The 23,545-nt window shown below is 46.9% G+C and overlaps 1 protein-coding gene across 4 annotated transcripts in view; it reads left to right on the plus strand.

Annotated features, from left to right (window-relative positions):
* DOCK8 (dedicator of cytokinesis 8) overlaps positions 1–13,241 on the plus strand; it is a 145,493-nt gene extending 132,252 nt beyond the window's left edge. For all 4 annotated transcript variants that reach the window (XM_080972197.1, XM_080972196.1, XM_080972199.1 and 1 more), the window contains 5 exons: positions 9,748–9,984; positions 10,335–10,478; positions 10,963–11,069; positions 11,400–11,570; positions 11,943–13,241. In XM_080972197.1, coding sequence (XP_080828323.1) covers positions 9,748–9,984; positions 10,335–10,478; positions 10,963–11,069; positions 11,400–11,570; positions 11,943–12,003 — 720 coding nt within the window. In that variant the 3' untranslated portion in view covers positions 12,004–13,241. The remainder of the gene's footprint in view (positions 1–9,747; positions 9,985–10,334; positions 10,479–10,962; positions 11,070–11,399; positions 11,571–11,942) is intronic.
* Positions 13,242–23,545: the final 10,304 nt, after the last annotated feature.

Below are 23,545 nucleotides of genomic sequence, written 5' to 3' on the forward strand. Positions count from 1 at the left end.
TGAAAGAGAAGCAGGAATGGTCAGCATCTGGATTTGCTTCTTCTGCATTTTATGGAATATTTCATCACCTCTACAAGTTTGTCCATGTCACTCACTTTATCTGTAATCACCATCTCTGCTTCAGTCTCTTTAGTTGGGATTTCAACCTGTAGCACTTTTTTCATTTTATCATGAATATTTTCCTCAAACTTTTCTATCTTCCTCTTTCCATAAGATGTATTGCAGTGTTCAGGTAAACCATGTAATTTTAAAGGGATGTGTTCAGCTTTTCTATGGCTTCTCTTTTCTCCAAACAGGTCTTTTCTTCTAAACTTATATCTTCAGGTTGAACGCAACTATCTTCAACATCACTTTGATTTACATCGCTGCTATAAATAATTTGTCTACATCTTCTGCACAATTTATGGCCTGGCTTTACTTTAATTCCTGTCTCTAGCAAATCTTTAGACTTCTGTAACGTTACAGAGCGTAGATATTTTTTGACTGGTCCTTTGTGCTTTTTAAAAGGATCCCTGTAGGGTTTTTTTTGGCGAGATTCAAATTTCTTCAAATATACACTTTGGTAATGTAAGCAAATAGTTTCTAAGTCTTCAGCTTTAGCTTCAGTTTTAATTGTAACAGCTCTCTGTCCTCTTCGCTTAAACAATTAACATTCTCAATCCCCTTTCTGTGACTGAAAGTTAACTTACGGCATTCACTAGCACTTAACTCTCCCACACTACATATTGAATTTTCCATCTTATTCCAGTTGAAAAACACAGCAAGAACTAGCACCCAAAAAATCAAAGATTGGATAAATTATAAGAGTACACCACACTGATACCAGAAGTAGATTGACTGCAAGGTGGAAGAAGGCCTTGCCTGGTGGAGTCTCTTCCCCCCACAGTTCTTCCTTATAAGCGCTCCCTGTGGGGGGGCAAGGCAGGGGGAAGTCTCTCCCCTCACCTCATATAGCATAAACAAAAGACTTCTCTGAACTGCAATCTGAGAAAACATTTTAAAATGTCTCATATTTTTAATATTTCTGAAATGAATATTTTTAAAAAACATAATTTAAGCCTAATTTGATGTACTCAAATTAGAATGCATAATTTTACATTCTTTTAGTCATTTTCTTGCTAGGTCTTATTTCCTTACATGTCAACATTTAAAGTTTCTGACCGATATTTTTTTTTAGATTGATTTCACAATATAGCCAATTTTCATAGTTTTAAATACTCTCAAACTGAAAAACAAGTCTGCACTTTTGAACTCCCCCCCCCCGGTAATAACTAATATTTTAACTAATATTTTAAATTTTAAGATGAACAACTTTGTTTCATTATTTTTTTCTATTACAGCTATGGATTGTAGGAAAGTTGTACCCAGTAGCCATTTCCCCCCCACGATGTCCAAAAAATGTAAAATTTTGTTACAAGGCATAAGAGACCCATAAATTTTATTCTTTGTGGAGAAAGAGCAAGATGATTTTCACCATCAAAAACATCGTGCACTAACGCTGAAAATTTATGTTTTCTAAACCTAGTTTTTCCACCAAAAAACCCTACATTTATACATTTTAAAGGCATTTATAAAACCTTTTGAGTGCTGGTGTATTTTTTTCCTGAAATCCTCATCATGTTATTGAGCTTTGTGTAAAATTTCAAAGAGATCTGATCATTGGTTATGGAGAAAAAGAAAAAAAGAATGCACACAAGGCCAAGGATCTCAAGAGGGACAGAAACACAGATTTCATGAAATTTGCTATAAAATTAAAACCGCTTGCGATAGAGGTAAGAAAAATTAAGGGTCTTTCTTTCAACCATAAGGGAAGGGTGTACACCTAGTTTCATCAAAATCTGAGACGGTGAGTGGCGAAACCCTTGTTTTTTGGGTTGATTTGATGTGAGGGTTTGCCGAATGTGCTTTAGCACGTTTCTCCCTTTCATCCTGAGTTCAATCATTTTCAAAGCCCAAAGGTGTTTGGTAAAGGCTGCTCTCCAGTTGAAGCACTCATAGGACAGTGTTTCCCAGTTTTTGGTGTTTATACTACATTTTTTAAAATTTGCCTTGAGACCTTTAAACTTCTTTTGTTGACCACCAGCATTACGCTTTCCATTTTTAAGTTTGGAATAGGGTAGTTGCTTTGGAAGACGATCATCAGGCATCCGCACAACATGACCAGTCCAACCAAGTTTGCCCAGGCTTTTGTGGAGGGATGAAATGCATGGTGCTATTTCCCACCACCACTACCTCTGCAGCCTGTTAATTAATAACAATTTGCAATTGTTATTAATGTTATGGTGTTGATTTGTTTTGTTTTAAATATTTATTGCTAATTGTGGTTTTAATGTTGTTTGCTCCCTTGGGACTTGAGTGATGGATGAACTAAAAATACCTACAGTCCGTCAATATATATGTCCAGTTCTTTACACACACAGTTCATATGGCAAACTTCTCTGCATAGGTGTAGCCCGAGGGTGCAGCTCCCTCCCCGATTAAGTAAATAAATAAAAACACTTAATTAAATGACCAGATAGCTAGGTTGTGCCCCCTGCTAACAAAAGTAATACCCTGCAAATAAATAAATAAATAAATCCTGGCTACACCCGTTCTTCTCTGCTTGTATATAATAAAGAAGACCTGGCTCCTTCTATACACTGTCCCAGCTGACAGAGGCTATTTTCCAGTCATTCCTGGGAAAACCTTTTATCTTCTGTTGTTTGTCTCAAACTCTATCTTCCCTTAACCCCACAATATTTTTATAATGAGGGGGAGAAGAAACCAGGTTGCAATATAGGGTGCTGTCCTCAGATAGGTCGGTATTCCTCCCACCTCCTCCAATAAGCAGAGCTTGTGCAAATCAGCTTTAGAGCATTTAGCCCTGGCAGTTGGAGAAGCTGTCCGGTTTGGCTTTGGAAAGACAAGCTCCCGCTGGAAACAAGTTGCCTTGCTTGCTCTCAGTTTGGTGCACAAGCGATTACGATGCCATAGGGAAAATCAAGGGGCAAGCCAGCACTTCAAGCTTCTTTGCTTATAGGGACTGTTTGTAGAAGGATACTGTCAGAGTTGCTTCCAGATCCTAGCTCACAGAGGATCACGCTAGCCAGCGATCATTAAATAAAAGTCTTTATTGAGTTACAGTTTCCATTCTCAAGCTGCTGCGTGCAACCCTACGTCTAATGGTTAGATCGGCGAAGCTCCATCTGAGTCTCCGCCCCTTGTACACCAACTTAATATCCTAGCCTTGCTCCACCTTTTCCGCCTGACTGTTCTTCTCTGGGTCCCTCTGCCCCCCGGGGTTTCTTCCTTCCGGGATTCCTCTGACGCTGACCCCCCTGACTCTTCTCCCTCCTTTCGGCGGGCTTTAGGACCTGGCTCCCTTTCCGGGCTGCCTACTGCGCCACCTTCCTGTGCATTTGAACTTGGCGCGCGCGCCCAACCTTCCACCTTCCGTCTGACCGTTTCTTCGCTCCCCGATGGAGGTGTGGCCACTCCTGACTCGTGCCCTCCCCCCTGTTGTGAGCTGCCAGCGCTTGATCCCTGGCGCCCTTCCTCTTCCCTGCTCTCTGGCGGTGACGCTGGTCCTGATTTCCAACTGCTCCCCTCTGAGTCCCCTCTGGCTCTATCTTCCTGGGGTGTCCCCCTAGGCTCCCCCCTTGCCCTGGCCACTGGTGCTCCTTTCTGTGAATCTTCTGATTCACTGGAAAGACTCGGAGATCTCGGGTCGTCGTCATCACTCATCTTTTCTTCTGCTTCCTCTCCCTCGCTCTCTGTTTCCTCCCTTGCCCTTGCCTCTGCTCCTGAACCCCTGACATCCATCCCCCCCTCGAAGCCCCCTCTTCCCCCCTCCCCTCCTTCCGGTGCGGGATCTGGGTGCTGCCGTGTCAGGGGGACGAATGTCGGATACAGTTCGCTTCCCGTGGCGGGCCGCCATCCGAAGTCTTCCGGTTCTTCCTCCCTGCTCTCGTTGACGACGGTCACCTCCGCTTCCATCTCTGTGCCGCCGTGCTCGAAACCCGGGTCGTCCCCGAAAACGTCCATGTCCGTCTCTCCCTCGTTGCCTTCTGGAGACGTTGCTCGTCCTGGACCCTCCAGCCACCTTCTGCAGAACTGCTCCTCTGGTCGATCATCCCACCAATACGAGGGTTCTGAAGCAGATCCCGAGGGTGACCCCTCCGGGGAACGGGCGTCTCGTGTCGGTTCGTCGTCCGAGTCGAACCCCCGGAACGTGCTGGCTGAAAGCGTGGGCGTGAAAAGCCAGTCGTCGAAAAAGTCTGCTGGCATTGGCCTATGTGGGAAGAGGGCATGAAACTCTTCTTTGAGCAGAGGTTCGTCTAAAGCGTAGCCCGGCACCCAGCTGTTGGCACTGGCCGGGGTGCCCTCCTTGGCGAGAAGGTATTCTACCCCCTCTTCCCCCCATCTGGAGTCCAAAATCTCCGTGACTTCGTTGAAGCGCTCCTCCTGTGCCACTCCCCCTTGCCCGGTTCTCTCTCGGAGCGGACCCGGTGCCGTTCCTGGTTCCTGAAACCTGTGAGGTGCCTTGTAGGGAGTGAGCACCGATCTGTGGAACACCGGATGCATTCTGGAACCCTCCGGAAGAGCCAGCCTGAAAGCCACCGGGTTGACCTGTTCTTCGACTTGGTAGGGCCCCAGTTGTTTATGCCCTAGTTTCTTCTTCGCCAACGACCTGGCCGGCACTGCGTGGGCTGCTAACCAGACCCAGTCTCCCACATGGATCTCTTCGCCAACCCTTCTGTGTTTGTCCGCTTGTACCTTGTATGCGTGTTTAGCCAGCTCCAGGTGCCGCCGCAGCTGATCGTGGACCTCCTGCAACTCCGACGCGAACGCATCTGCTGTCTGCGGCTCCCCCTCCCCCATTCTTTCCAGTCCCGGGAAGGTTCTGGGGTGCCTCCCGTTGTTGGCGAAGAACGGCGTGACCCCCGTGGACACGTGCTTCGTGTTGTTGTAGGCGAACTCGGCGAGAGGCAGGTAATCCACCCACGTCGCAGGCTGTTGATTCGCATAACATCTCAGGTACTGCTGCATGATGGCATTGACCCGCTCCGCTTGCCCGTTGGTCTGCGGGTGTCTAGCCGACGCCAGGTTGATCTTGACGTTCAGGAAGCCCATCAGCCTCTGCCAGAAGTTCGAGATGAACTGTCGCCCTCGGTCGGACAGAATAGACCGCGGCAGACCGTGAACCTTGAACACGTGGTCTATGAACAGTTTGGCGGTTTGTTCCGCCGTGGCCACCTTCGCACACGGAATGAAATGTGCCATCTTGGAGAACAAGTCCACCACCACCAGCACAGCCGTCTTGCCCCTCGAGCTGGGCAGATCCGTGACAAAGTCCAGGGCCACTCTCTCCCATGGTTCGAACGGAGTTTGCAGCGGTTCCAGCAGTCCGGCCGGCGGTCTGTGCACTGGTTTGGCCCTCTGGCAGGTGTCACACCTCGCCACGTAGTCCGCGACTTCCCCTCTCATTCCGGGCCACCAGAAGTCTCTGGCTACTAATTCCACCGTCTTCTCCTTGCCAAAGTGCCCGGCAGTGGGCGCGTCGTGCAGCTGCTGCAGTACCTTGGCGCGAAGTTCGTCTCCCGGCACGTAGATGGCCCCTTTACGGATGAGCAAACCATCTCGCAGCTGGAACTCGTCGGTCGCTGCCGTGCCCCTGTGCACCTCTGCCATCTTTGCTTGCGCGAAGGAGTCATCCTGCAACGCTCGTCGCACCGCATCCAGGTCAACTGTTGCCGCCGCGCACGCCCACACTGTCGGTGCGAAGATGTGCATGGCGGCCGCTGGCGTTGCCTCCTCCAGATACTGTGGCTTACGGGAGAGAGCATCCGCCATGATGTTGGTGTCCCCCGGGACATACTCTATTCGGAAGTCGAAATTCGCAAAGAACTCAGCCCAACGTATCTGCCTCTGGTTCAGGAACTGTGCCGTGCGCCAGTGCTCTAGATTCTTGTGGTCCGTGCAGACCTGCACCGTGTGCTTGGCGCCGATCAGGAAGTGCCTCCACGCTTTGAACGCTGCATGAATGGCCAGCAACTCCCTGTCCCAGATGGTGTAGTTCTGTTCGGACTTGCTGAGCTTCCTTGAGTAAAACGCTCCCGGCCTCCAAACCCCCTGCGGGTCTTTCTGCAGCAGGACTGCTCCCACGGCTCTGTCCGAAGCGTCTGTCTCCACCCTCATCGGCCTGCTGGGGTTGACATGAAGCAGCTGCTCTTCCGACGCGAAGAGACGCTTGAGTGCCTGAAAGGACTGCTCCGCCTGCTCTGTCCAGATGAACTTCTTTTTCTTGGAGCTGAGCGTGTCCGTGATGGCCGCTGTCTGCATCGCAAAGCCTTTGATAAACTTGCGATAGAAGTTCGCGAAGCCGACAAACCGTTGGACCTCCTTCCGGTTGCGTGGGCTTTTCCAATCCAACACTGCTCGGACCTTGGCGCTGTCCATGGCGAGCCCTTTATCAGACAACTTGTAGCCCAGGAAATCCACCTCCGTCACGTCGAATTGGCACTTCTCCAGCTTGGCGTAAAGCCTATGTTGCTGTAGCCTGCTCAGCACTTCCTTGACGTGTCTGTCATGCTCCTGCTGCGATTCCGAAAAGATCAGGATGTCATCCAAGAAACAGACACACGTCTTGTAGAGGCGCCCCGCCAACACGTGATGCATGAAAGCTTGAAAAACGTGGGAGCCATTTTGCAATCCAAAAGGCATAACTCTATATTCGTAGGTGCCCAGGGGCGTGAACATGGCTGTCTTCCACTCATCTTCCCGCATGCGAATGAGGTTGTATGCCCCTCGCAGGTCCAACTTGGTGAACACTCTGCCCTTCCGTACCTTTGCGAGGAGGTCGTCGATTCGGGGCATGGGGAAGTCCGATGGCTTGGTCACACTGTTCAAGATGCGATAGTCCACTACAAGTCTTTTTTGGGGCGTGTCCCGCTTCTTAACAAAGAATACCGGACTGCCCCCCGCTGCCTTGGACTCTCGGATGAAACCGCGCTCCAAATTATGATCTATGAACTCCTTGAGTTCCTGCAGTTCGTCCTCAGACATGGAATACAGCTTCCCTTTGGGCAGCGCCGCCCCCGGCAGCAGGTCAATTTTGCAGTCATATGGTCTGTGGGGGGGTAGCCTGTCTGCCTCCTTCTCGCAGAAAACCTCCAAAAATTCTGCGTACTTGTGGGGAACCGCTTGCAGCGTGCCTAGCTGCCGCTGTGACTCCTCTTCCTCTCCTTCCTGCCTGGGCACGATGCAGTGTTCAGCGCAAAAGGAAGAGCCGAAGGTCAGCTGCCTCTGGTACCAAGCCAGCGTCGGGCTGTGCTTGTCCAGCCAACTCATGCCCAATACAATGGGCGTGTCCGATAGTTGAGTGACATTGAAGCTGATGATTTCCCTGTGATTCCCAAGTCGCATCACCATTGGTGGCGTCTGCTTCACCACTTGCCCCCCTAGCAGCTCCCTGCCATCCACCGTGACAACCTGCAGGGGCAGCGTGGCAGGCAGCAACTGTATAGCGTGCCGGTCGACAAAGTCCTGCCCTATAAAGTCCGCATTGCTTCCGGAGTCAATGGTGATTGGCACGTCCATGGTGATTCCATTGGGCAGCTGGAGCGATGCGGTGAGCCTCACTACTGGTTTGGGCGGGAGGGGGTCCATGGGCTGTAAAATCTCTGGGGACTGCTTCACTGACACGTCTGGCTGGGCCCCAGTGCCTCTTCCTCCAACCAGACTCCGTCGTTTCCCTGCTGTGGTTGTCCTTGCTGCGTTGCTGCAGTTACCTTTGCTGAGGCTGCAGTGTGCTTGTGGAGCCTCTGGGGACACTCTTTCGCCATATGCTGTGGATCATCGCAGATGTAACACTTCCTGTTCCCTCTAGGAGGCTTCGCTTTCACTGCTGCCGGTGCTAGGGCTCTGGCTGCTGACTGAGCCCTTGCACCTCCAACCTCCATAGGTTCCGCTCCTCCTCCTGGCGGAGGCGTGGATTGCGCACGCGCTGCTTCTCTGGGAAGGAAGGAGGAGCCCCTGGCTGGTTCGCGCCCTCCACGCCCTTCGCCACTGCTCCACGGACGTTCTTCCAGCCGCACCCCCACCGCCAGCGCCCTCTGAACGATCTCCTGCGTGGTCCGGGGTCTCTCCCCCCTCGCAATTTCATCTTTAACCGAGCCGTGCAATCCCTCCCAAAACAGGTCTCTTACAGGAGCCGAATCTCTGTCCCATTCCAGAGCACTGACCAAAGCGAAAAAGCGGGCATGGTACTGCCTTACGCTGGCCCTCCCTTGCTTCAGTCCATGTATCTGCTGCCGAGCAAGATCCACGTCAATGCTTGATAAAAAGCACCCATCCATCGCTTTAATAAAGGCATCCGCATTTTGGAGCGCCGGATCCTTATCTCTCCACAAATTGCGCAGCCATGCTTTAGCATCTCCATGCAAATGGGACATGATGAATCCCACCTTCTCTTGCTCATCTCTAAAGTCTTTGTTCAGCAGTTGCAGTGCACACATTACATCTGCTCTAAAGTTGGGGTACTGTTGCAAATTCCCATCGAAGTGAGAGACCAGACCGCCTGTTCGTCTCCCCAACCCAATCCCCTCCGGTTTGGGTGTCAGTTGCCCTTGCTTCGTAAGCACTTCCAACCTGACCTGGAGATCCCTGTAGGCGGCAGCTGCGTCCTCCTCCCTCTTCCTGGATGCAAGAGCCTCGGCATTCAGTCGCGACACTGCTTCTCTGAGTTCCGCTATCTGCTGTTCGGCCGTCATGTTGTCTGCCGTTCGTGAGCTCGCTAGTAGGCACCCGCTTTCTCTCCTCTCCGCGAGGCTGTAGATGCCCACAATTTATGAGATGGAGCTTACTGTCAGAGTTGCTTCCAGATCCTAGCTCACAGAGGATCATGCTAGCCAGCGATCATTAAATAAAAGTCTTTATTGAGTTACAGTTTCCATTCTCAAGCTGCTGCGTGCAACCCTACGTCTAATGGTTAGATCGGCGAAGCTCCATCTGAGTCTCCGCCCCTTGTACACCAACTTAATATCCTAGCCTTGCTCCACCTTTTCCGCCTGACTGTTCTTCTCGGGGTCCCTCTGCCCCCCGGGGTCTCTTCCTTCCGGGATTCCTCTGACGCTGACCCCCCTGACTCTTCTCCCTCCTTTCGGCGGGCTTTAGGACCTGGCTCCCTTTCCGGGCTGCCTACTGCGCCACCTTCCTGTGCATTTGAACTTGGCGCGCGCGCCCAACCTTCCACCTTCCGTCTGACCGTTTCTTCGCTCCCCGATGGAGGTGTGGCCACTCCTGACTCGTGCCCTCCCCCCTGTTGTGAGCTGCCAGCGCTTGATCCCTGGCGCCCTTCCTCTTCCCTGCTCTCTGGCGGTGACGCTGGTCCTGATTTCCAACTGCTCCCCTCTGAGTCCCCTCTGGCTCTATCTTCCTGGGGTGTCCCCCTAGGCTCCCCCCTTGCCCTGGCCACTGGTGCTCCTTTCTGTGAATCTTCTGATTCACTGGAAAGACTCGGAGATCTCGGGTCGTCGTCATCACTCATCTTTTCTTCTGCTTCCTCTCCCTCGCTCTCTGTTTCCTCCCTTGCCCTTGCCTCTGCTCCTGAACCCCTGACAGATACCTTCATTCTTCCATCTAAACATCTTGTTTGTTGTGTGAGTAGCATAATATGTCTCTCAGTTGCAGGTTCAGCTTCATGCTTAAATAATTTTTATTGACATAAGCTTACATATAAAACATTTTTCCATTTCCCCGTCTTTCCAGGCCTACATACAAATTACCTTTGTGGAACCCTATTTTGATGACTATGAGATGAAAGACAGAGTGACCCATTTTGAGAAAAACTTCAACCTCCGACGATTTATGTATACCACCCCTTTCACTCGGGATGGACGGCCACGAGGAGAACTGAGTGAGCAGTATAAGAGGAAGACCATTTTGACCACAATGCATGCTTTCCCCTACATCAAAACTAGAATCAATGTCATTCAAAAGGAGGAGGTAATGTCTGCTTCCAAAGCAATAGAACTAAAATAAAATGTGCAGTAGTACTGAGACAAAATATTAAATCACAAAAAACTGAGCTACAGCATGCGGGACTGGACACTCTTAAAATTGTCATTTCTGCTTTCCCTACTCTTCTTTCATTTAAGCTGTCTGATGGGAGTGGTTCACTTAACTTCCTCCCATTTAACTCTTTTGCCAGTCTTTTATCAAGTGGCAGAGAGTGGAAAGACCATGCTATTTACTTTTGGCTTAAAAAAAACCACATAAAAACAGCTTGTCATCCTTGTGGCAACTGTTATTTGCAGTTTCTTTGTTGCAACATACATGTCCCTCTGTAATTTCAGTTTGTTTTGATGCCAATTGAAGTAGCTATTGAAGACATGCAAAAGAAAACGCTTGAACTGGCTGTTGCCACCAGACAGGTGCCACCAGATCCCAAAATGCTGCAGATGGTGCTTCAAGGTTCTGTGGGGGCCACAGTAAATCAGGTATATTGTCAGAATATTGTTGATTCTTCTTCTTTTCTTCTCTCTGCTTAGCCATGTTAGCGGCATAAACAAAACATTAAAATGGCACACACCTACACCTATTAATGGTGTAGATTAATCCTCCTATTAAAGGAGTCTGACATCTCCTTGTCACTAATCCCAGTGACTTCTTAGGCCCAAACATGAAAACTGCAGCCCAATCATCCTATAATACCTAGATTTCCCTCTCAAGGGTTAGAGAAAGCTGGGTGTCCAAAGGCATTTTCTTACCAATTCCTGTTTTTGAGTACTGTCCCACTGAAATCCTCTCCTACTCCCTCCTGTTGCAACTGAGTTGCCCTGAAAGTTGTGCCTTCCTGAAATCTGACTAGATTTTTTTTGCCATTTATTGGGTTTTACATGATAGTAATTCTGGTTGATACCTGATCATCTGTTTCCTCATGAAATATGCTTTATGTAATACAATTTTATGTTCTTCCATAAGGGACCACTAGAAGTAGCTCAAGTGTTCCTGGCTGAAATTCCAGAGGATCCAAAACTTTATCGACATCACAACAAGCTGAGGTTATGCTTCAAAGAATTCATAATGAGGTGAGTAACGTGGCAAAGTAAAATCTGTTAAAATTGCAATTACACTAAATCTGTGTCGGCACATTCTTGTGCGTTAGGTGGCTTCACAGCAAAGATATAAACAAATTACACAATCCCCACTGTAGCATGGAATGCAGCCTCTGATGAAATTATTGTCCCATTGGACACTAAATTGATCCTGGTAACAAGACTAAACAAGACTAAAAAGTAACTCCAAATCTTCATGTTCAGTCCCAGCCAATAATGAAACTTTATTACAAGATGCACATGGTCCAATACTGTGCGGTTATATTAATCAGCAAAATTGTTTTCTTCATTTTTTGGGAACAGATGTGGTGAAGCACTGGAGAAAAATAAATGTCTGATTACTGCTGACCAAAGGGAATATCAACAAGAACTGAAAAAGAACTACAACAAGTTGAAAGAGAACCTCAGACCAATGATTGAGAGGAAGATCCCAGAGCTGTATAAACCTATTGTGAAAGTTAACAGTATTTCAAGGTATAAGAAACTCCCTTTCCCCCACACGCCCAATAACCATAGCAAAATACAGCATAGGACGGGGGTAGCCAGCGTGGTTCACTCCAGATGATGAGTGAACCAGTTATCATGAGTCCAACAACATTTGGAGGGAACCACCTTGGCTAACCAAAATCTGAAGGCAACTCTGTATCAAAAAAAAATTAGTGTCTAATGTTTTACGATTTTTTATGTGCTGTAAGCCGCCCACAGTGGCTGGGGAAACCCAGCCAGATGGGTGGGGTATATTATTATTATTATTATTATTATTATTACTACTACTACTACTACTACTTACTTATTTACTTACTTGTCCAGTCATTTCTATTCTCATTTTCTTCTTATTTATTTTAGGGGCTCTTTCCTTAATTCTAGTTTTAGGAAATATGAAAATCTGCCTCCACAGAACAGTTAAAAGCAGCTTCATGAAAAGGAGCTATCTACTTGCAGTGGATCAAATACAAGAGGATATGCAAACGCTGTTCCAAATTGTAAAATTTCCCCACAATTTCTCATGAACACATTTCGGAAAGATTGCTTTCTGTACAAGACTCAACAAGGAAGAGTTATAACTCATCACATCTTCTAAGGGAGTGGGTATTGAAACTAGTTGCAGAAAAACAGATATTTTATTATAAATTGACATGGATATTTGCACACACAGAGAAAAGAGTTTTGTGTTGTCTCCAATATTCTAAAGGCCGTTGCATTGTCAACAGATGTTCCCTGTATGTATGTATGGGTATCTATGAAACTTCATCTGTGGATGTTTTATCATACCAAGCTCATGGAAATGTTCCTGAATGTAACCCAAAGCCCCTTCTGACCAATCATGGATTTGCATCAATGTTACATAAGCACATTCACCAAACAGCAGATACGAACAGTTAATCAAAACAAGTCAACCCAAGTTTTAAGCACATTTCAATCACATTTATTGTAATAAGAAACTTACAGACATTTGTAAGTAGATTCCAACTTACATAAAATGTAAGTTTGAAAATGTTGTTTGAATCGGAATAATCTTACTGCTTGATGGAAAGCATTGTAATGTATCTGGTAAAAACTTTTCTCATGGAAGTGGATGTTGTTATTCTTTTAACAAGTAGGATCACATATTACTCTGCAATATTTAAATCTCATTGGATGGAGGCCACACAAATGCAAAATGGAGACCACTCAGGTGTGACCAATATTCAAATGCTACTATCCTTTTACTGTGGAAGTTATATTTCTTCCTATGGGCTCCAGAGATGCATTCTAGTTAGAATGTTTTATTATTGTAATTATAACTATAATTGTTATTTAAAAGTAGCACTATATTTCTTCTAATACTTGAAATACAGTGTTTGCTCCTGATGACCTGACTTGTATTTTTGCTTCATGTTGGGTGGGACTCATTTCCTTCACGAGAGGCAAGGTAAAATGTTCACGTGAAATGTTCACGCTTTGGAGAGTATTGTGGGAACTTTTAGCACTTAGCAGTTCTTTTGTTCTTAAAGGCCTAAAATTAATCTATGAAATAAAAAAATATAAAAAAATACTGTATTAACAGAAAAAACCATTTGATTTCGAGTTCAAACATTACTTTGTTTTTCTCTCTCTTCCAAACACCATGCTTGAAAAAGTTAGAAATAAAGATTAATGTGCAAAGTGTTGTTTAAGTGATCCTGATTGTACATTATGGAGATTACTCAGTGTTAAATAGATTTATAATTGTTAGGAAGCTGATAGTACAACGTATATTTCTTTGCTTCTTTGGAGTTACTTGTAAAAATGGATTATTTATTTTTGTGGTATGTGCCCAGGAGGTTTTAAGAAAAGGCAAGGCTTGGAGGGAGGGCATTTAGGGTTACAGATCAATTCTAACAGGGAACTGACACTGAACCATTTGTGTACCATTTGCTTTAATTGCAAAGTACAGCATGTATACTTTTTGCTCTCCAAACGTTTTCCAAGTAGGAGTAGAGGATAAGCAGGGGTACACTCTTGAGAAAATCCGCACTCTAGAAACAGCCACACATGCTGCTCTTATTTCTTTATGCATTTGATTCCAGCATCATTTCCTGTAAAATAAGTTGAGGTGAGTCCACAGTGAAAACATCAAGGCTAACTTTTTATTTCATTTATGAATTGCTTCCCACAAGGCATCTTGAAATTATTTAAAATGCAATAAAAGCATATGCAAAACAATTGTATGCATTGTATAAAAGCGGCTAAAACATTAAAAACATTAAAACATAAAATCAATTCTAATCCATTACAGATACTAACTGGGATAAAAAATCTCAACCTAAAAGGCTTGTTGAAAGAGGAATGTCTTTAACAGGCCCCAAAAGACTGGCGAATGCCACTGGATTCTTCCTCTTCCCTGCTGGAAAGAGGAGTGGAAAATTTCATACCAGTGGCCTTAGTGACTCCAAACATCCAAATCACTGCATTTATTTATTTTTTAATTTATTTTTATTAATTTTCCATTAAGAACCTCCAATTTATAACAAATCAAATCATAATCCAATTCAAAAATTAAAATTAAATTAAAAAACAACCAAATTACAATCCAAATTGTTAATTATTAAATTTCACATGGACTTCCCATATTCTGGACCTCTGAAGAACTCATCTCAGATAGTTATATTTCTGCCCTATTGTTGTTTTCATATTTTCCACATTCCAATCTTAAACTCTCAAAGTCCTCAGTCCCTGGCTGATCGATTCTCAATCATGTTAAATCGATTCTCAATCATGTTAAACAATCATGTTAAACATATCCAGTTTAATTTATGTATGTGTATGTCCTGCCGCCCGCCCTCTCCGTCCATGGCTGCACTAGGTTTACCTCAGGGTGCAGACAGCGAGGCTCTGGATTGGCTACAGGAACTTCCTGCAGCCGATCCGGAGCCACGCCAGTGTCGCCGCCCACCCAGAAGCCGTCCCAGCGTCACAGAAGTCAGTCCCCGCGTGGCGAGGCATCTGCAGCACGCAGGGACTGACCGAGCATGCGGCAGGGTCCGCAGGCCAGATTTACAAGCCGGGGGGGCACATCCAGCCCCCGGCCTTAGTTTGCCAACCCCTACTCTGGACTAACTCAGAAAGTAGGCAGGTGGGGGCTGACAGAAATTATTGGGACAGTGCCCCATTAGCCCTATGGGGTTATGTCGTTTTCTCTGCTGGAGAAAATGACACATCCAATGATACCTGCAGCTGCCAAGAAGGGGGTTGGCTAAGGGTGGAGAAGCAGAGGAAGCTGTTGAGGAAGAACTGTTTCTCAGTGATAGAGCATCTACTTTGCCTGCAGATGGTCCCAGATTCAATCCCAGGTAGGGCTAAGAAAGACTTCTGTCCGAAACCTTAGAGAGCCACTGTCAGTCAATGTAGATAAATAATGAGCAAGGTGTGCCAATGGTGTGACTTTGTGTAAGGATCCTATGCTCTTTTATTCTTACTCTTCCCCAATAGTGTTCAGTATCATCTACATTAACTGGCAGCATCTCTCCAGGGTTCCAGAAAGGAGACATTCCCAACTCTTGCTGGAAATGGAGCCCATGACCTTTTGCACACTCAGCCAGTGCTCTACCATTGGGCCTCAGCCCTCTGCCTTTAAGAGAAACAGAACTGTCTCCCAGCGACAGTTCCACATTGCTTGGCAAAAATTCTCAGAATGCTGCAAGGTCTTCCAAGCTGTTGAAAAGGAGCGGGTTTTTCAGCTTGCATTTTTCTTTCTTGTGTATGTGTATGTGTGTGATCATTTTAATAAAACAACCGCCTAAAAATTGAGCCTTGCTGATCTCCAGAGTCGCACCTAACATCTGGCAGGGGCAGGTGGCAAAGGATGGCTAATGAGCCTGCATACAGCTTGAGTCCTAAGTGAGCCCAATCCTCATTTCTATCTAAAGCACATTTCCTGCAATGTGTCACCAAGCAGAGAGGTATGAAAGCTTTGCAATTCACATCTGTTGCAGCCAGAGAATGCTCTGAAACTCTGCTAATCAGGGTTGCAACTAGGGGCTGACTCCTAGTGGATGTTATTATTAATATTGCTGTTGTTATTTCATTTATGGGAGAAGATGCAACTCTGAAGAAGATTGCACATTTTCGGACTTCTGGGTTGGCGCCATTGTTAATGGCGGATTCCCTATGAGTCTCTGAGGGACCAGCTCCGCGGGATCGGGTCTGACCGCTGCGGCGAAGCGGGGGCCCTTTAAAAATCACAGGCGGGTGAAGCCTGTGAACGTGGGGACTCGGCGGGCACCTTTTGCGCCCCCCCCAAATTGCGAAGGGACCCTTTTAAGGGCTCCGGAGTGAGACAGGGTGAGCGGCGTGGTGCTGAGAGTCGACTGCTTCTTCCGCGGAGTGAAGCCGCATAGCCGTTATCGGAGAGCGCTGACTTTTTCCTGGAACAATTTGACTTTGAAAGCAACTACCCGTGAGTAGGATTAAATTGGATCTAAAGGGAAAAAATAAGTTAATTCGGCACCGAAGCGGGAAGGTATAAACAGGAAGTCTGCCTTCCTTTCTTGTAAATAGATCAAAGCAAAGAGACTGTAAGCGGAAACTCTGAAAGACGTTTGAAAAAAGATTTAAATCTCAACATCAGGAAAGCGATCTCCCCTCCGGATTGCAGGAGAGGAGGGGGGAAAGGTTTGAACTGTATTTATCTGCAAAAAAAGGGGGAAAAGGAAGCTAAAATCCACCGCCTAAAACCTGGGAACGGACTGCCCCGAGATAAGGAATGCCGCTCTGTGGAAAGCCTATCGGTAAGCAGAGGACTTTTGACAGCTAACTCTGCAAAAGAGATACAGTGTTTCTGAACTTCTTCTGGTTTTAAAGTAACTGATTAAGTGCAACTGAAACTGTTGTTTTTATGTGAATTGGGGGACTTATAAGGACTATTTTCTTTTTTAAAGTTGCAAGCTTTGGCTGTTACTGTGTCCCCCTAGAGGAGGCTTGACATTGCTACAATAACAACTGGGCTAGAGGAATTTTCCATTCCAAAACAAATTTCAGCCGTGGGATCGACCTTGGATTCTCATGAGAGTGTTATGGCAGATGGAAGAGGAAAGTTAGAGTCGACACAGGAAAAAACTACTAGGTCTGGCAGACCCTATCGGACAGATACTGCGCCGCAGCGAAGGGCTTCAACATCCTTCTGGACCACCTGGAATACTAGGGGCTGCACCTCCACAGGTTAAACCAAAAGTTATGTCGTCCGAAGACGTTTTGGCACAGGCACTTGGAAAAATTAATCAATCTTTGGAAAATTTAACTAAACAAGTAGCTGAAACAAATAAGCAAGTAGCTGAAGCATCAGTTAAAATTGACCAGAATACTACAAGCATCAATAATTTGGGACAGAAGGTGAATACCAACACAGAGTCTATTGAAAAATTACTACAGGAATCTGCTTCGACCCGAAAGATAGCTGAAGAAGCAAAAGATATAGCAACTGCTACTCAAGAGAAGATACCACCGGTATATAAGCAACTTGAGGACCATGGTTTGACATTGTCTATGATTGAATTGAAAGAGAAACAAAGAAATTTAAGAATCAGGGCTGTACCAGAACGTGAGAAAGACAATTTGGCTGATTTTCTTACGCAGGAATTCGCAGATTTCTGGCAACAGGATTTGGGGAAGGAAGAATTTAAGATAGTGAGTGCATTTAGACTTGGAAGAGGAGGAAGGAGGAACAAGGTGAGAGACTGCTTGATTACCCTTCAAACAAAAGAGGAGAGAGACAAAATCTTGAATCTGCATTACCAAAAGACTTTGGAAATTTACGACTCAAGTGTTTAAGGACATTCCAAAACACCTTTTGGACTTAAGGCTCAACTACGGAGATCTGGTTGCCCTGCTGAGAAGAAATAGAATCATCTTTAGGTGGGAATTCCCTCAAGGCCTGTCCTTTAAATATAAAGGAAGAAAGATAAAAATAAGATCAGCCAATGACAAAGATAGGTTTCTGAAGGACCATGGAGAAGATCTACAGAAAGAAGTGGAATCCGGAGAAGAGCCAAAAGCACTGGAAAAAGGAATACTAGATATAGCAAACTTATCTTTTGGATTGCATGGTCCAGAGAAAGTGACACCACTGACAGAACAAGAACAGACACTTGGCGCAGTTGGAGGTAAAGCAAAGTAACCCCATCATGGCTCTGCAACTGTTAAGTTGGAATTGTAATGGTTTGAATTCTCCTCGGAAGAGAAAAAGTGTTTTTCATTTACTAAAAAAGGAATTGGACTTGATTTGTCTACAAGAAACACATGTAACAAGGTTACACAGGAAACTACTGATTAATAAGAGATTGGGACAGGAGTTTATCTCATCTGACAAAGTTAACAAAAGAGGAGTTGTGATATATGCAAAGGAGAGACTATCACCGAAATTTATTTTCAAAGATGACCAAGGAAGATTTTTGGCAATTGAAATTTAAGTTCAAGGAGAGAAATTTTTGATAGTAGGAATTTATGCACCGAATGAGGGGAAATCTGAATTTTTTAAAAAGTTGCATGAGACTTTATTGGATTATTTGGATTACAATTTGATTTTGATGGGGGATATGAATGGAGTAGTATCTACAAACATGGATAAGGCACAAAGACAGGTAGTTACCAAGGATGGTAGACTACCGAAAACATTTTTCGAGATGACAGACAATTTTGACTTAGTGGGCACTTGGAGAACAAAGAACCCCTTGGGAAGAGAGGGAACCTTCTTTTCTGAAGCTAAGATGACATGGACTAGAATTGACCAAATATGGGTAACTAGAGGAATGGCACCAAAGATAAAGAAAGTGGAAATCTGCCCAAAAACCTGCTCCGACCATAATGCGGTAAGGATGGAGTTGAAACTAACATCAACTGGCTCCTTCAGATGGAGGATGAATGACACCCTATTCAGAGATGAAGTGTATAAAAAGGCCCAAAAAACCTTGAGAGACTATTTTGAATTAAATATGAATACTAATGTAGAAAAAAGAGTAATCTGGGACGCAAGTAAAGCTGTCATGAGAGGGTTTCTGATACAACAGAATGCAATAAAGAAGAGAAGTCAAAATGAGAAGAAAGATAAATTTTGGGGGAAAATAAAAGAAAGTGAAAAGAAATTGAGAGCAAAACCAAAGTCGCAGGAGATTTTGAGAGAAATAAAGTTATATCAAGTACAATATATGGAAATGATGAATCAGGAAATAGAATGGAAAATTAAACAAATGAGACAAAAAACATTTGAATCAGCTAACAAATGTGGGAAATTGCTGGCCTGGCGAATGAAAAAAAGACAAAAATTAAATACTATTACAAATTTAGAAGTGGAAGGAAAGAATATACTGTCAGGGAACTGACAGTATCGGAAGGAAGGGAGGTGGAAGGGCTCACACAGGTTGGGAGAGACTCAGCAGCTGAAGAGGGAACCAGTAGGGGGAGAAGAGCTGAGCTGAGGGAAAGTGAGCAGGAGGGATGGCTCCGAGACACTTCCAGCGAAAACAGTGGGGAGGTTTCAGGACCTCCTGTAGGGACACCCACTCCTCGCCGGAAACTGTCACGCAGAGAGTCCAGAAGACGTGTTTCCGTTAAGGAGCTTTTATGTTGGAAGCGATTCCGAAAGCAACCACTGTCGGAATCTGCAAGCGACTGACAGAGCCATGTTTAAGGGGCTCCGTTACAGACAGAGGTTTGCAAACTTGTACAAACTCTGAGGGACTTGGATTTTACGCACAAGCAGCTCATCGTCCCATCACAGCATTCCGACAGTCTCTGTGAGCAGTTTGTGCAGGAGAAGGCATCATGAGCAACCCAGCCGGAACCGGAGAAGCAGGAGCTGGAGCGGGTCCAAGCCTGGAGGAAAGGTACCGGGCGTTGGAGGTCCAGCTAGCGCTGCAGACGGCGAGGCTCGAGGAGAGGAGGGCTCAAGATGCAGAGAAGGGGAAAACCACCCCGCTCGCCAGAAAGTTGCCAGGATTGGTGCAGAAGTTTGGGGGGGAGGCCAAGGACTATCATGCCTTTAGGACAGAGATGCAATATGCCCTTAATCTGCAGTTTGATGACTTTCCCGACGAGGAATCGCGGGTGGCTTTTGTGATTGGGCATCTCGAAAAGGGGGCGAAAGACTGGGTGAGGCCCCTGATGGCAACGAATAATGACATCCTGAAGGACACGAGGAAGTTTTTTCGTGCCATGGATCTGATGTTTTCCAGCGATATTGAGCAGGGAGTGGTACGCAGACAGTTAATGGCGTGCAAACAGGGGAGCCGATCTGTTCGTGAGTACTGGACTGAGTTTACCATGTTGATCCATAAATTGGGGTGGGATCTATCGGCGGAACCCATTCAAATGCTCTTTGAAGAAGGGCTTTCTTCGGCTGTGAAAGACGAACTTTCCCGGGCGCCCAGGGTCTATGGACCAGCTGACCAAATCAGCGCTGACCATAGGAGCGCGCCAAGAGGCGAGAGCCTTGGAGAGGCGGGAAGGGGGAACGTTGGAGGGAGCTTCGCATTCCAGAGATTCCAGAGCCACCGTTCCCGCCGGCGCAGTTTCAAAGCCCAGTGAAGAGCGGAAGAAGGAGGGGAAAGGCGCCAAGAAATGTTATCTCTGCCAACAGCCAGGTCATTTTGCCAGAGTCTGCCCCCAAAGAAAGGAATGGCAAGGAATGGCGGGAGCTGTTGGGGAGAGGGAGGAAAAGGTACCGGAGCAAGTAAAAGCCAACACCTGGCTGCCACCGTCGGGGCACAGCAGCCAGGCCAAAGAGCAGTGAAAGTGCCCACGCCGGAACCTCCTAAACCCGCCCTAGTGATAGAGGTGTTACTAGAGCTGCCTAACGGACACCCACTAAAGATAAAGGCGCTATTGGACTCAGGCAGCTCCTGCAATTTCATGAGTAAGGAGTTTGCTGCTGAGCACCAGATACAGACTATCCCTTTAAGTAACCCTTTGCAGGTGACCACGATCGATGGAAGGGAGCTGCTGGGAGGAGAAGTCAGCCAGCAGACCGTCCCAATGATAATGAGGGTAGCAAGACACACTGAGCTAATAGCGTTTAATGTGGCTACCTTGGGAGGAGCTCCCATTATTTTGGGGATGAGCTGGCTAGCGTTACATGATCCGCTAGTGGGCTGGCATCAGAGAGTGGTCTCCTTTGGGTCAGCACATTGTCTAGAACACTGCAAAGAGCGGGAGGCTCAAGGAGGGGCCAGAGCCACTCTAGCAGGGACGGAAGTAACGGAGAAGGGGAAGGTTCCCCAACAATACGCCGACCTGAGCAACGTCTTCAGCGAGAGGGAGGCAGACAAACTACCCCCACATAGGCCCTTTGACTGTCAAATCAATTTACTCCCTGGGGCACAGCTCCCTGTAGGCAAGCTGTACGCCATGTCAGACAGAGAGATGCAGGAGCTAAAGGAGTTCATTGACAAGAACCTGAAGAGAGGGTTCATCAGAGAGTCCAGGGCGGTGGGGGGCAGCCCAGTGTTTTTTGTGGACAAAAAAAACACGGACAAACCCAGGCTTGTAGTGGACTTCAGGGCCTTAAATGCAGTGTCAGAACCAGTGACTTTCCCAATGCCCAGAATTGATGACATTTTGACAAGGGTCAGGAAGGGAAAGATTTTTACTAAACTGGACCTGAGGGGGGCGTACAACCTGATACGAATAAGGAAGGGGGATGAATGGATAACCACCATGTTCACCCCTTTGGGGGCATTTGAATATTTAGTTATGCCCTTCGGCCTACAAGGAGGCTCCGCGTGCTTTCAATCGTTTATGAACCACGTCCTGGGGCCTTTGCTTTACAAGAATTGTGTGGCCTTCTTAGATGACGTGTTAGTATATTCAGAGACTGAGGAGTAGCATGTAAAAGACGTCAGGGAAGTGTTGGGCAGACTGCAAGCCAATCAGCTGTGGGTGAAGCTAGAGAAGTGTCAGTTTCATGCCAAGGAGGTGGAATTCCTGGGGTACCGCTTGTCGGACAAGGGATTGGCCATGGATCCTGGCAAGGTCCAAGCGGTACTGGAATGGAAAACACCGAAAACAAGGAAGGATGTGCAAAGATTCCTTGGATTTGGAAACTTCTATCGGAAGTTCATCAGAAATTTTGCCCACTTGACGGCTCCCATTACGGACTGTCTCAGCAGTAAGAGGAAATTCGTTTGGACGGCGGAGGCGGAGCGAGCTTTTGAGGAACTGAAAAGGGCGTTCGCTTCGGAAGAACAGCTCCTGCATGTGGATTTACAAAAACCGATGCGAGTGGAGACGGACGCATCAGACCGGGCTGTGGGGGCGGTGCTTTTGCAGCCTGGGAAGGAGGAGTCAGAGTGGAGACCGTGTGCCTTTTTTTCGCGAAAGCTGAACAAATCTGAGAGGAACTACACGGTGTATGACCGAGAACTACTTGCCATTCATGAAGCGTTCAGGAGATGGAGGCATTTATTAATTGGGGCACAACATAAGGTGCAAGTGTGCACGGACCACAAGAACTTAGAGTATTGGAGAACGGCACGAGTGCTCAACCAACGGCAAGTGCGATGGGCCCAGGAGTTCTCCAAATTTCACTTTGAAATCTGTTATGTGCCAGGTCCAGAAAATGTTAGGGCGGACGCTCTCTCACGCAAACCTGAATATTTGGAAGGGGAGGGGGGACCCGAAGAGAGACATGTCATCCCAGAGGACCGCTGGGTGTGTGGGGCGGCATTGGTGGGGCAAAGAGAACTGGTGGAGGAAACAGAGAATGATGAATATGCCCAGAATAAGCTCAGAGGTCTTAGGGGTGAGGGAGAGGAACCAGGGGGTTTTGAGGAAAGAAATGGAGTGTTGTATTACAAAGGGGCACTGTATATCCCCGAAGGAGACTTAAGGGGGAGGGTACTCAAGCAGTTGCACGACAGCCCCACGGCGGGGCATTTTGGACAACACAAAACCATGTGGTTGGTCACCAGGGAATTTTGGTGGCCTAAGGTGAGGGAAGATGTACGGGAGTATGTAAGAGGGTGTGAGCAATGCCAGCGAGCCAAAGGGGAGAGGCGGGCGCCGGCGGGGCTATTAGAACCCTTACCAACCCCAGAACGACCTTGGGAGGCAGTGTCGATAGATTTTATGACTGATCTGCCGAAGTCCAAGGGGAAAACAGCCATCATGGTGGTGGTAGACCTACTAACAAAGATGTGCCACTTTGTAGCCTGTTCGCATGCAGTCACGGCGGAAGAGACAGCGAAGTTATTTGTAGAACACATTTTTAGGTTGCACGGGGTGCCATTGAGGGTGGTCTCAGACAGGGGAAAACAATTTACTTCCAGGTTCTGGAGGAAGCTCATGAGCTTACTGAAGGTGGAGGTCAACTTTTCGACTGCCCGGCACCCTGAAACCAACGGGCAGGCGGAAAGAGCAAACGGTGTCCTCCAGCAATACCTGAGGTGTTATGTCAATGACAGAGAGAATGACTGGGTAGAGAAGTTGGCGCTGGCGGAATTTGCCTACAACAATGCAGAGAATGTGTCCACAGGGATGAGCCCCTTCTTGGCTAATTATGGGTGTCATCCCAGGGCATTCCCAGGGGGAGGAGGGGAGAGATGGAGCGTCCCGGCAGCCGAGCATTTTGTAGAAGAAATGGAAGCAATCCATCGTCAGCTCCAACTCAACTTAGAAAGGGCGAAGGAAGAATACAAGAGGCAGGCAGACAAGAACCGAAGGGAAGGTGAAACCATAAGGGTGGGAGATCGGGTGTGGCTGTCAACCCAAGGGTTGCCGTTCAAAGGAGGTTGTAAGAAATTAAGACCCAGGAGGTTGGGTCCCTTTGAGGTCATTCAACAAGTCAACCCAGTGGCTTTCAGGCTCCGGTTACCCAACCACATGAAACTGCACCCAGTATTTCACAGGTCGTTACTGTCACCGTATAAGGGGGGACGAGAAGGGATGTCCACTCGGGGACCGATCATAGAAGAAAGGGAATGCAGCAGCCATGTGGCAGA

Source organism: Podarcis pityusensis (genome assembly GCF_964106645.2).
Source record: "Podarcis pityusensis genome assembly, chromosome: 11".
Taxonomy (NCBI): Eukaryota; Metazoa; Chordata; class Lepidosauria; order Squamata; family Lacertidae; genus Podarcis; species Podarcis pityusensis.